Here is a 12,528-nt window from a genome sequence, read left to right as displayed (position 1 = left end):
AAAAGTGTACTCTTCTTTTAATGACCTCTTGTGAATTGATTTTGTAAGGTTTATATATTTGTGCGTAATACAGCATACAACTGTATTAATCTGTGTGCTCGTTTTGACATGGTATATTGTGCATGAATAAAAATTGATTCAGTTGCTTTGCTTGCTCACTTTTATCATATATCATACTTTCCATATTTCATGTATGACATATGCTTCTTAAAATCATTTCACGTAAAGTTTTACTTTAGTTTTTACCAAACAAAAGGAATATCGCATGAGAAACAGATGCAAATTTCCTTTTCTTTATTTTTCTTTATATTTTTTTTTTTAAATATTGACTCAGAAAAGCTCTTGCTCTTATTGGCTTTGTGAGTGTGAAGCATATCCGAATTGTGCATGGGAGTTATAGATTTGAATTTATTCCAGTTGCTTCACAGTTTGCACATCAATTGCCTGTCACTTAAAGGAATTTTGGGTTCTGCATGAAACAGTTCTGAGTGGTTTAAGAAAAAAAAATTTAGCTATATAATGTCATTTTACACAAGTTTATACTTTGCATAGCTTCAGTATCTGAACAGAACAACAGAAATAATTAAAATTATAATTCTAATAGTTGTGCAAAGCAGAGACATACCTAAACAGGCAAAATAGAACCGATACAAACATTTCAGAAGTAGCACGTCAGAAAGTCAATAGGAAGTAAGAGAAGAAATTTTGATGTGGTTTTATTTTTACCTTATGGATTCCTTCTTCGTGTTTTCTGTTCTTCATTGTTTGCAGCTTTGGTTGCTCCGTGCTTTCTGTCTTTCATATCACGTTGCCTTTTGGTTTGGACCAGACATCAATATATGGCTCATTCCTATTTTTTTCTTTCCTTTTTAAATCTTCTTTTGCTTCCTTCATCCTAACCCATGCAAACAATTGTACTTGCTTTTTGTAATATTACAACGTTTACTGACCAATTTTCTTCTCTGGTCTCTCTGTTTTTCAATCATTTTTGTTGATTTTATGTTTGATTTTAATTTAACAATTTAAGAAACAGTTGAACGGAGTGCAGGAGCAACAAGATCCCTACCAGCTACTTACTCATACAAGCCATTCTTTTCGGCACGGCCCTATCAGTCATGGACAACAGCTCCAATTACAGTGCCTGGGCAAACTAAATCAGGCTTCACTTCCTTATCAAGCTCTTCCTCTAACACTCCTACAGCTTCCCCATTAAAATCAATATGGTCTGTTTCTTCTGCTTCTCCAATCAAATCCACATTAGGAGCTTCTACCACATCTTCAGTTAAATCTGTTAGCGATGTAGCATCTCCAATTAGATCATTTCGGACAATCTCTTCACCAATAAAAACTGTGGTATCACAACCTCCATACAGTATGCAGGTTACTTCAGGCTCTTTCGTCAGAGCTCCTGCAGTCACAGAAGCTGCTAGTCTAAAAGGGCTGGCATCTACTACCACATTCCCCTCTCGGACATCTCCAGTGACTACAGCAGGGTCTCTCTTGGAGAGATCGTCCATAACCATGACGCCTCCAGCATCCCCCAAATCCAACATTAATATGTACTCTTCAACTTTGCCACTTAAATCAGTTATCACATCAGCATCTTCACTCTTATCGTCCCCTCTAAAGTCAGTAGTGTCACCTGCTAAGTCGGCAGTTGATGCTGTTTCATCCTCTAAAGTCATGATGGCCTCGTCTCTCTCGTCGCCAGCAAAACATGTAGCTGGGCACACAGAGGTACCGTTGCTTAATGGATCTGTGTCACCTCTGAAATACCCATCTTCTGCCAACTTAATAAACGGATCCAAAGCCGCGGCTGTTTTTCAAGACAAGATTGCTGCAGCTGCACATTCTGCAAGTTGTGCTGCTAATGCAGTTGCTGACACGGCTGAGAGAGTGTTTTCAACAGCTACAACAATGTCATTTTCTCCACTCAGGTCATTTGTGTCTTCAGCACCATCAGCTTTCCAGTCAATAAGAACTCCTCCTGCGGGTGCTTTGTACACAGCCCTTGGGTCAATATCTGCAACTACCTCATCAGTAACTTCATCAACAATAACAGTGCCGGTATATTCTGTAGTCAATGTTTTGTCTGAACCAGCATTAAAGAAGCTCCCAGAATCATCTTCACTTACAAAATCAGCTGCTGCGTTACTGTCGCCTATTAAAACATTGACTACAGAGGCACGCACACAACCTCCCTTTAATCGAACTTCATCTCCAATAAAATCATCCTTGTTTTTAGCACCCTCTGCTCTCAAATTGTCCTCACCATCTTCTTTATCCTCCAGTCAGGAGATACTGAAAGATGTTGCTGAAATGAAAGAGGATCTAATAAGAATGACTGCAATATTGCAGACAGATGTCACAGAGGACAAAGCGTTCCAACCCGAGATACCAAAAGAGGGTAGAATTGATGATGAAGAGCCCTTTAAAATTGTTGAGAAAGTAAAAGAGGACTTAGTCAAAGTTAGTGAGATTCTGAAAAAAGATGTGTGTTTAGAAAGTAAAGGGTCGGCTAAAGTATCCAAAACTGATCAAGGACACCTGTCTGAGGATGACTGGGTAGAGTTCAGTACAGAGGAGATTGATGAAGCGAGACAGCAAGCTTTGACAAGCCCTCCTATATCTGTTCCAGAGAAGGTCCAAATTAAAACTAAAACCATGTCGGAAAAGGATTATAACTTGTCAAAAGTTATTGATTACTTAGCAAATGATATCGGTAGCAGTTCATTAACAAACATAAAGTACAAGTTTGAAGAGGGGAAAAAAGAAGGTGAAGAGAGACAAAAACGCATTTTAAAACCAGCTATTGCTTTGCAGGAACATAAACTTAAAATGCCTCCAGCCTCCATGAGGCCTTCAACATCAGAAAAGGAATTATGTAAAATTGCAGATTCCTTTTTTGGAACAGATACTATTTTAGAGTCTCCAGATGACTTTTCTCAACACGATCAAGATAAAAGTCCTTTATCTGACAGTGGCTTTGAAACAAGGAGTGAAAAGACACCTTCTGCCCCACAAAGTGCTGAAAGCACGGGGCCAAAACCACTTTTCCATGATGTACCCATACCTCCTGTCATTACAGAAACGAGAACTGAAGTAGTTCACGTTATCCGTAGCTATGAACCATCATCTGAAGAAGTTCCAGAGCAGAAAGCAGAGGAGCTACCCGCCTCAAAACCTGCTCCTACATTTATGGAGCTGGAGCAAAAACCTGCTGGATCTATTAAAGAGAAGGTTAAAGCTTTTCAAATGAAAGCCAGCAGCAGCGAAGAAGATGACCACAAGTGTGTCCTTAGTAAAGGTGTCCGAGTAAAAGAAGAAACTCATATCACTACAACGACTAGGATGGTTTATCATAAACCTCCGTGCACTGAAAGCACATCTGAAAGAATTGAGGAAACGATGTCTGTACATGACATAATGAAAGCCTTTCAGTCTGGACGTGACCCTTCCAAAGAACTGGCAGGTCTGTTTGAACATAAATCATCAGTAACATCCGATGTTAGCAAGTCTGCTGAAACTTCACCACAACATGCAGAGAAGGACAGCAAAATGAAACCCAAACTGGAGCGAATAATAGAGGTCCATATTGAAAAAGGTAATCAGGCTGAACCTACTGAAGTCATTATTAGAGAAACAAAAAAGCATCCAGAGAAAGAAATGTATGTATATCAGAAAGACTTACCTCGGGGAGATATTAACTTAAAAGAGTTGGAAAAACATGATGCTTTTCCTTGTTCAGATGAACAAGGTCAGCAAGAAGAAGAAGAGCTCACGGCTGAAGAGTCACTTCCTTCTTATCTGGAATCCTCTAGAGTAAACACTCCTGTGTCCCAGGAAGAAGACAGTCGCCCTAGTTCTGCTCAACTCATGTCTGATGACTCTTACAAAACACTGAAGCTTTTGAGTCAGCACTCAATAGAATACCATGATGATGAGTTGTCAGAACTAAGAGGGGAGTCTTACAGGTTTGCTGAGAAAATGCTTCTTTCAGAAAAGCTAGATGTGTCTCATTCTGATACTGAGGAGTCAGTTACTGACCATGCTCTACCCCTTAGTGCAGAGTTACAGGGGTCTGATAAACGATGCAGAGAAAAAGTAGCTACTGCCCCCAGAAAAGAGATTCTCTCCAAAATCTATAAAGATGTGTCTGAAAATGGTGTAGGTAAAATGTCTAAAGATGATCATTATGATAAAGTGACAGTGTTACACTACACTGGAGATGTTAGTAGTCCAAAACATGCCATGTGGATGCGCTTTACTGAGGACAGATTAGACAGAGGTAGAGAAAAGTTGATATATGAAGACAGGGTGGACAGGACTGTTAAAGAGGCAGAAGAAAAACTGACTGAAGTGTCACAGTTCTTTCGGGATAAAACAGAGAAGTTGAATGATGAGCTACAGTCTCCGGAGAAAAAGCAGCATAAAAAAAATGGCAAAGAAATACATTCTAGCCAGAGTTCTGCCAGCAGCAGCCCTGAGAAAGTCCTGCTCTCTGAATTGCCATCATCCGGTGATGAATGGAGTAAAGCAAAGCAGTACACGCATGATGGGAAATGTTTTCCCAAGGTGGATGAAAGAAAAGCATCCAGTTTGCCCAGCAGTCCTGAAAAAAGGATATTTGTGCAACCTGCAGAGGACTCTAAACAAACTATGGAACACAAAGGAAGTGCTCAGCAGACTGGAGCACCTGAAGCTTCACAGACTGGATTTCAGCTGAAGCAATCAAAGCTCAGTTCCATTAGGCTTAAATTTGAACAGAGTATAAGTCCAAGGAGTAAGGACGTAACTCAAGAAGACAAAAAGCTGGATGGTCAGTCCAAAATTCCAGTGAAGAAAGTCCAAGAAAGTAAGTTACCAGTGTATCAGTTTTATTCCAGAGAGAAACACGCAAAGCAAGTGGAGGTCATTGATGGGACTACCGCTTTACAGAAAGAGGTGAAAATACAGGAAGATTTTGTTCCAGGTAAAGGGAAAACGATCGAAGACTTTCGTTCCTCAGACACACGAAAACAAAGAGCTGAGATGAGTAAAGGCGTGCCAGAATACTTTGCAGAACCTCAGGCAAAAGACCTGGCGTATGGCTCAGACTCAACAACGAAGGGACACTGGGACAAAAAAATCTACAGGACATGGGAAAGTCCTGGAACTTCCAATCACAAAACACAAAAAGAGAAACTTTCACATGTGCTGGTTCCAGATACAGTAAAAGAAAACCACGTTGATCATGCTGAAGCCAAAACTGACAAAAAAAGTGAATTTATCACTGTGACAGAGCACAAACTGGCAGCAAATGGAATTCATTCAGAAGAAGTGAAGGAACTGACTGTAAAATCTCCCTCGAAAAGAGTTTTATACAGAGAATTTGTTGTCAGGGAGGGGGAGCATAATGGTGAAGTGGCTGATAAAATATCCAAAAAGAAAGAAGAAATTTCCGTGTCCCATATTCCAGTCAGAATTGTTGAGGAGAAGAGAACCACGCTTGATGGCATCTATGAACTTTCATCTAAAGTATCCCAATCAGCTGTGATTAAGGAGAAAGTTGAGAGGCAGATTGATTATGTGGAAGATGAAAAAATAAAGCATTCAGAAATAAGAAAAGTTACCAAGCAGCAGAGCTCCATAGGTTTAAGTCCTCCTGTTGAGGAAACAGAGCTATCCCCTAGCAAATCACCAGACTCTTTAGAATGTAGTCCAGGAAAGGAATTTCCTTCGAGTGAGTTAGTTGACCCTGGTGCCAGTGATTATCTGGATAAAGTTGCACCACTAGTAAGTGCTGAGGGAGTAAAAGAAATTAAGACCTTACCTGTTTATGTCAGTTTTGTTCAAGTAGGAAAGCAATATGAGAAAGAGGTGCAACAAGGAAGTATTAAAAAAATTGTCAGTCAGGAGAGCAAAACAGTACAAGAGACGAGGGGGACATTTTACACAGCTAGACAGCAAAAACAACTTCCTTCTCCACAAGGCAGTCCAGAAGATGACACACTAGAACAAGTGTCCTTTATAGATAGCTCTGGGAAAAGCCCTTTAACACCAGAAACACCGAGTTCAGAGGAAGTGAGTTACGAGTTTACATCTAAAACACCCGACTCACTAATAGCTTATATCCCAGGCAAGCCCAGTCCTATACCTGAGGTATCTGAGGAATCAGAGGAGGAAGCAGAGGCTAAGTCAACATCTGTAAAACAGGCAGAAATTGAGGAACCACAGATTGACAGAGCATTAATTAATCATATAAATAAGGACTCTAACAAAAGACCCAAAGGTAACAGAGTTGCCTACATTGAGTTCCCTCCTCCTCCACCACTGGATGCAGATCAAGGCGAGTCAGAAAAGAAGCCTCATTATTCCACTGAGAGTGAAATGGAGATGACAGAAGTGAACTTGCAAGATGAACACGAAAAATGCCAACTGGCTGAACCTGTCATCAGAGTACAGCCGCCATCTCCTGTGCCCCCGGGAGCAGATGTCAGCGACTCCAGTGATGATGAATCTCTTTATCAACCTGTTCCACTTAAAAAGTATACATTCAAACTGAAAGAACTGGAAGATGACCAGAAGGAAACCTTGAAACACAGAACCCCTGAAAAGATTGAGAAACAGAAAGAGTTAGGACATACCACTTCTGGGAAACCTAATGAGATTGACATTGGGCTTGATTCACCCCAGAATGATGTAGTGCAAAATGGGAATAACAATGACCAGTCTGTCACAGAGTGTTCCATAGCAACCACTGCAGAATTCTCCCATGATACTGATGCGACAGAGATTGACTCTCTTGACGGTTATGATTTGCAAGATGAAGATGATGGTTTAACTGAGAGTGATTCTAAACTTGCAGGTCCAGCAGTTGAAACCAAAAAGGATGTATGGACTACAGAAGGCATTGTAAAGCAGACTGATCGCTCCTTTAGCCAGAGTAAACTTGAAGTCATTGAGGAGGAAGGCAAGGTAGGCCCTGAAGAAGACAGGGCACCTTTGAAGGGTCCAGCTTCTGAAAAAGCCGGTGATAAGAGCGAACAGAAGTCAGGGGCACAGTTTTTCACTTTGGAAGGCAGACACCCTGACAGGACTGTATTTCCTGATTCATATTTCAGTTACAAAGTAGACGAAGAATTTGCAACACCTTTCAAAACGGTGGCCACCAAGAGTCTAGATTTTGATCCGTGGTCTAGTAACCGAGGTGACGATGAAGTATTTGAGACTAAATCAAGGGATGATGAGGCTAAACCATTTGGTCTGGCAGTGGAAGACAGATCCCAAGCCACAACACCTGATACAACTCCAGCCAGAACTCCAACAGATGAAAGTACGCCAACTAGCGAGCCCAACCCCTTCCCATTTCATGAAGGGAAGATGTTTGAGATGACTCGCAGTGGTGCAATTGACATGAGCAAGAGGGATTTTGTTGAAGAAAGACTCCAATTTTTTCAGATTGGTGAGCATACTTCTGAAGGGAAGTCAGGGGACAAGGGGGAAGGGGATAAAAGTACAGTCACTGCCATCACACAGCCACAGGCAGGGGACAGCACTGTAGAAACAAACCTAGAGAGACCAGTAGAAACAACAGCAGTTGAACATAAGCCCATCATCCAGGCCAGTGGAGATTGCATGGAACAAACACTTGGTAGTAACTCACTGGAAAAATCATCGGCAGCGGTTAACGCTTCTAAAGTTGATCCCAAATTGCGCACACCAATTAAAATGGGAATTTCTGCTTCCACCATGACTCTGAAGAAAGATGGCCCTGGCGAAGTGACAGATAAGATAGAAGCTGTGATGCCAAGTGGTCAGGGATTAGACAATGAAACTGTAGCAGTGATTGCAAGTTCAGCTTCTAGCCAGACAAGCAGTAGGCAAGCAGAAAACACTGATTTTCCAAAAGATAATTTTAATAACAACAACAATTTGGATTCATCTGCTGTCCCTACAGATGATATTACCTGTAATGTAGAGCTAAAAGAACATTTGGAACCAAAATGTTCCCTCCAGAAAGCTAATCAAGCGAAAAGCACTTCAGGAAAAGGTACAGGGACAACACAAGGACACAAAGTAAGAGATAAGCCAAACCCACACGGCGAGCAGCAAAAGTCAACAGAGTTGATAGGGGCTAGAGGAAAATCAAAGCTTCCTGTAAAGGCCAGCTCAGTAAAAGAAGCCTTTTCACACAATAATCTCCAAGGCAATACAGGGAGTAAAGTGAGAGGGGCTAGTAAGCCTGACAAAGCAAAACAAAATAATTCTTCTCCCTGTCTAGAAGCAAGGTCTAGGATTCCTGTAAAAAGTACACATAGGAGTAACATAGCTAGAAGAACTCCAGCCCTGCCAAAACAAGAGCAGGTAGAGAAAGAAAAGCCAAAACAGAAACAGCTTCCTTCTAAATTACCAGTAAAGGTAAGATCTACCTCCGTCACCATGACAACAGTCAAAGTAAAGAAAAATCAGCTTAGGGAGGTATGTAAACATTCTATTGAATATTTTAAGGGAATTAGTGGTGAGACATTAAAGCTTGTGGATCGTCTGTCTGATGAAGAGAAAAAGATGCAGTCAGAGGTCTCTGATGATGAAGAAGACAGTACATCAAGGAACACATCCTTGTCAGAAGCTACTCAAGTTTACCAGCCTTCCATTACATCGAAGTCTGCTAGAGACATGAGAACAGAGGCAGCATCTATAAAATCAAAGATTGAAAAGGCCGACAGTGAGAGGAGGAGGAGTAAGAGGACTGGTGAGAATGAAGGCAGTCAGGTTTCTGGAGCTCTCATGGCTCACCTCGTGGAGATCAAGCCTAGTTTGTAAAACTTTCAACTTGTTGATCCTAGTGCATGAACTGTTGTGATTGCCTGTGGAGTGACTTAACTGTAGTTTTCATTCTGTCATTGCCATCTGTATGTGCTGTCTTATACTCTTCTTTCTTCCTCTAAACAAATCCTGTGCTGTAGAAAGCTAGTGAAGCATGCCAAAAACATTCATGTAACTCAAAAATTGATGTAACTTAGAAATTGAAAGATTTCTTTTGTGACAGCAAATTTATTCTGTCAAAGTAGAGAAAAATAGATGTTAATGTGGTCTTGGTGTTTTCCACCAGTAGTTGAACAACTTGTGTACAGTCTTCCAGCTAGCTTGTCAGCATGTTTGATTCCATTACACCACATCATGTAGTTTGACATTCGGCTTTACACAGGTGAAAATATAAAAGCTGTGAAAATAATTTGCTTTGTAGGTTATTAGGACACACAACCATTCTAGTAAACAATATGAGCACTGGCAACTTAGTCATATTAAAGCTATTCTTTATAATAAAATATTATCCGGTATTGTGGTTTTCTGTGCAAAACCTTTTTAATTGGGAAATTGTAAATCACAGGTCCACAGAGTCCATGTGAACGGACAGATATAAGGATGGCAATTGTAGCTGATCATCTAGGACTTAGCTGGACAGGTAAGCTTTTCTGCTTTAAGATTGAAATTAGTCTTTGCTATTGCATTTTAAGGTAGTCATTCGCCAAAAGGCCACAATAAGGCCACATCAGGCTCTCCTGGTTTCACAGTGATTCCAGCCTCCCAGAACATGCAACACGTTGCTGGGAAAAGACACCTAGTAGGAAATAGCTGTGAAGAATTGTTCCGTGGCCTCACAGTAAATCAAATAGAATCTCATAAGGAAAACAGCTAAACCAGCTCTCTCAAGAGTGTTCACCCAAGGAGTTGAGTGGACCTGTCTACTTGGGCTCAGGGCTGCCTCTGTCTCTGGAGCGAGCTCACAAAGGAGTAATAGTCACCAGAAAAAACCTCTTTTATAAATCACTGGTGATGAGGTATTCTCTACAGAGCTTTTCTTCGCTGTGTTTAAGTGTCTTACTGGGTGTAAATATGATATCACAGAGATATGATTGAAATTCAAAATTATTTCTATCTTCAGAAATTAAAGTATGAGTATATAATGCCATGTTCAAGCTTGCTTGCTTTTTTCTTCTTTTTTTTGGTCTTTATAGAATTGGCAAGAGAACTGAATTTTTCTGTGGATGAAATAAATCAAATCCGAGTAGAAAACCCAAATTCCCTCATTGCCCAAAGCTTCATGTTATTAAAAAAATGGGTTACCAGAGATGGGAAAAATGCTACAAGTAAGTTCAAGTAGTTGCTTCCATTGCTTATAAGTTGCAGCCCATTTCATCTGTTGCCTGCTCTAAACAGCTTAAGTTGAAGAAAATGTTATGAATGTTTTGTGCAAACCTCTGATGGGGGAAAAAGAAAAGTTTGTTATATTTTTACTAGAATTCAGAAATGTGTCATTTTTTTTCAAAATATATGCAGAAGGAAATAATCTGTTCTTTACATCCTTAACTGATAGGACAAGTAATGGACTTAAATTCCAGTAACAAAAATATTAGGGAAAACTTTCCAATAGCAAGGAACATGAAACATGGAAATAGGCTGCCTGGAAAAGTTAGGCAGTCTTGCAGTATTGCCAGTTGTAAGAAAAGACTAAATCTCCTTCTGTGAGGAGTGATGGAAACACTGATGCTGTGCTGATTCTGTTGTGTTTATCTGTGCGTTTCACTTGAATTGCTGAAATTGAAAAACAGGGTTTCATTTTTGTGTTAGATCAATGGTGCTCATTACCATTCTCTAATCCACACATTCCTCCATGGTATTAGAGTATACTTTGATGTCTTTCACTGTAAAAGTACTTTCCAGTATTAGTATGTTCTTGCAACAAGATTACTGTAAGTGACATTTCGTGATGTACTGCCTGATTAGCCTTACATGCATTATTACCTACATGGCTACCTATTCTTTTATTCCTCAAAACAGAATGGTAAAATGTTATACTCCCTTTACGCTCCAGTATTTTGTTTCAGTAGTAACTAAATATGTTCTTTAAGAACTCTTTGACCTTATTCTTTGTGCCTTTTGTGTTGTAATATAATGATACCTGGGGGGGAGGGAGGACTCTTAATAAATGTATACCTTGAATAAGTAGGCAGCAGAATAACTACTTAGGCAGACGATGGGGGTTGCTTGAACTGAAGGCACTGGGACAGAAACATGCCAGCAATTTTTAATTAATGCACTGTGGATGTGGCTGAGAAAGACAATTATGCAGTTCTGCAATGCTGAACTTTTTTCTGACATGTCTTATTTGTTTTTCAGCTGATGCCTTAACTTCTGTATTGACAAAAATTAATCGAATAGATATCGTGACCCTGTTGGAAGGACCAATATTTGATTATGGAAATATTTCAGGCACCAGAAGTTTTGCAGATGAAAATAACGTTTTTCATGATCCCATTGATGGTAATTTAATTCCATGGTCATATTTAGTTCGGTGACATGTCTGATAGCACAGTAATGTTGTATAAGCTAGACTTTAAAAAAAGACAGTAAGTTACATGGGAACAATTGTTTTCAATGTGAAGGCTTTCTCCTTTCCTAGAGCACGCTCGTGGTATGATATGTAGGTTGGACATTAATATCTCAAATAAGCTGAGGATCCCACAAATCTGTGCCTGAGTAAGCTTGTTCCCAACAACATCAGTGTTGACAAGACCTGAATGTTTTTCTCCTGCAATAGTTGTGCTTTGAGGCTTGCTCTTGTATAGTTTTAATATGCTTGGTACTGCATGCTTTCTAAGCTACCTGGAAATAAATGTATATTATTTGGCTTCCTGTCTAGGTAAGTAACAGTAAGAGTTCTTTGAAGAAATAAATGAAGGAATAACAAGGGAAAACAAAAAGCTCAGTAGTTGCATAGAGTAAAATAATGTGCAGCCTCTGAGACAAGTGAACACCTTATGATTTTCACTTGGACCGTTTCTAAAATGGCACTAGGAAAATAAGAAATTGTTTTATCAGTATCTTTTTCAGTCCAGTAATGAGTAAAATTGTGTAATAATTTTCACATGGAATCCATACTAACTGTGAACAGAATTGTGCAGGTTAATTTTGAGCCAGATTAAAAAGATACATGAAGTTCTGCTTGTAAAACAGAATTGCCATGTAAATACTTATTATTTATCATTATCTTGAAGACGCTAAATGTTGTTTTTTCTTCTTTTAAATGTTAGTTAACAGGTACTGGGTTGCTACTTTCCTTACTTTGGTTTTTGTCACATGTATTTTAAATAGCTCCTTAAATAAGATTTATCTTTTGTAAGTAACATTTCCTTTGCTCTTTGTAATTTGTTCAAGTTTGTATTGGGCTTTCTCTGTACTTTACTAGATTTTTTTTTTCTTTATAGCATATAAGCTCAGTGTTTCCTCCATTATTGAGCAGCATTGCTGGTCATTGAATCATTGCATTACAGAAATAATTTTCTGTTGACATTTTAAGAAAGTTGCTCTTGAAATGTTGCTTGCGCCTTTTAATAGTAGCATCAGTGTTTTTATGAAAAAAAATACGCTTTTCTGCAGTTGCTTTCTGTCTCTCCTCTTCTCTGAACTTCCTCAAGTTTCCTTTCCTCACCAAGACCAGACCACCTTTGCCTTTCTCTCAGCTGATTCAGGAAAGAAATAAAA

General features: G+C 39.5%; 1 protein-coding gene across 5 annotated transcripts in view; it reads left to right on the top strand.

Annotated features, from left to right (window-relative positions):
- The window catches only part of ANK3 (ankyrin 3), a 345,846-nt gene that overhangs the window by 310,176 nt on the left and 23,142 nt on the right, over nt 1–12,528 (top strand). For all 5 annotated transcript variants that reach the window (XM_069864352.1, XM_069864356.1, XM_069864355.1 and 2 more), the window contains 4 exons: nt 1,028–8,734; nt 9,374–9,448; nt 10,002–10,133; nt 11,164–11,307. In XM_069864352.1, the coding sequence (XP_069720453.1) occupies nt 1,028–8,734; nt 9,374–9,448; nt 10,002–10,133; nt 11,164–11,307 (8,058 nt within the window). The remainder of the gene's footprint in view (nt 1–1,027; nt 8,735–9,373; nt 9,449–10,001; nt 10,134–11,163; nt 11,308–12,528) is intronic.

Source organism: Phaenicophaeus curvirostris, chromosome 9, assembly GCF_032191515.1.
Source record: "Phaenicophaeus curvirostris isolate KB17595 chromosome 9, BPBGC_Pcur_1.0, whole genome shotgun sequence".
Taxonomy (NCBI): domain Eukaryota; kingdom Metazoa; phylum Chordata; class Aves; order Cuculiformes; family Cuculidae; genus Phaenicophaeus; species Phaenicophaeus curvirostris.
Note: the sequence above shows the minus strand (reverse complement) of the source record. Positions and strands in the feature narration are given on the sequence as shown.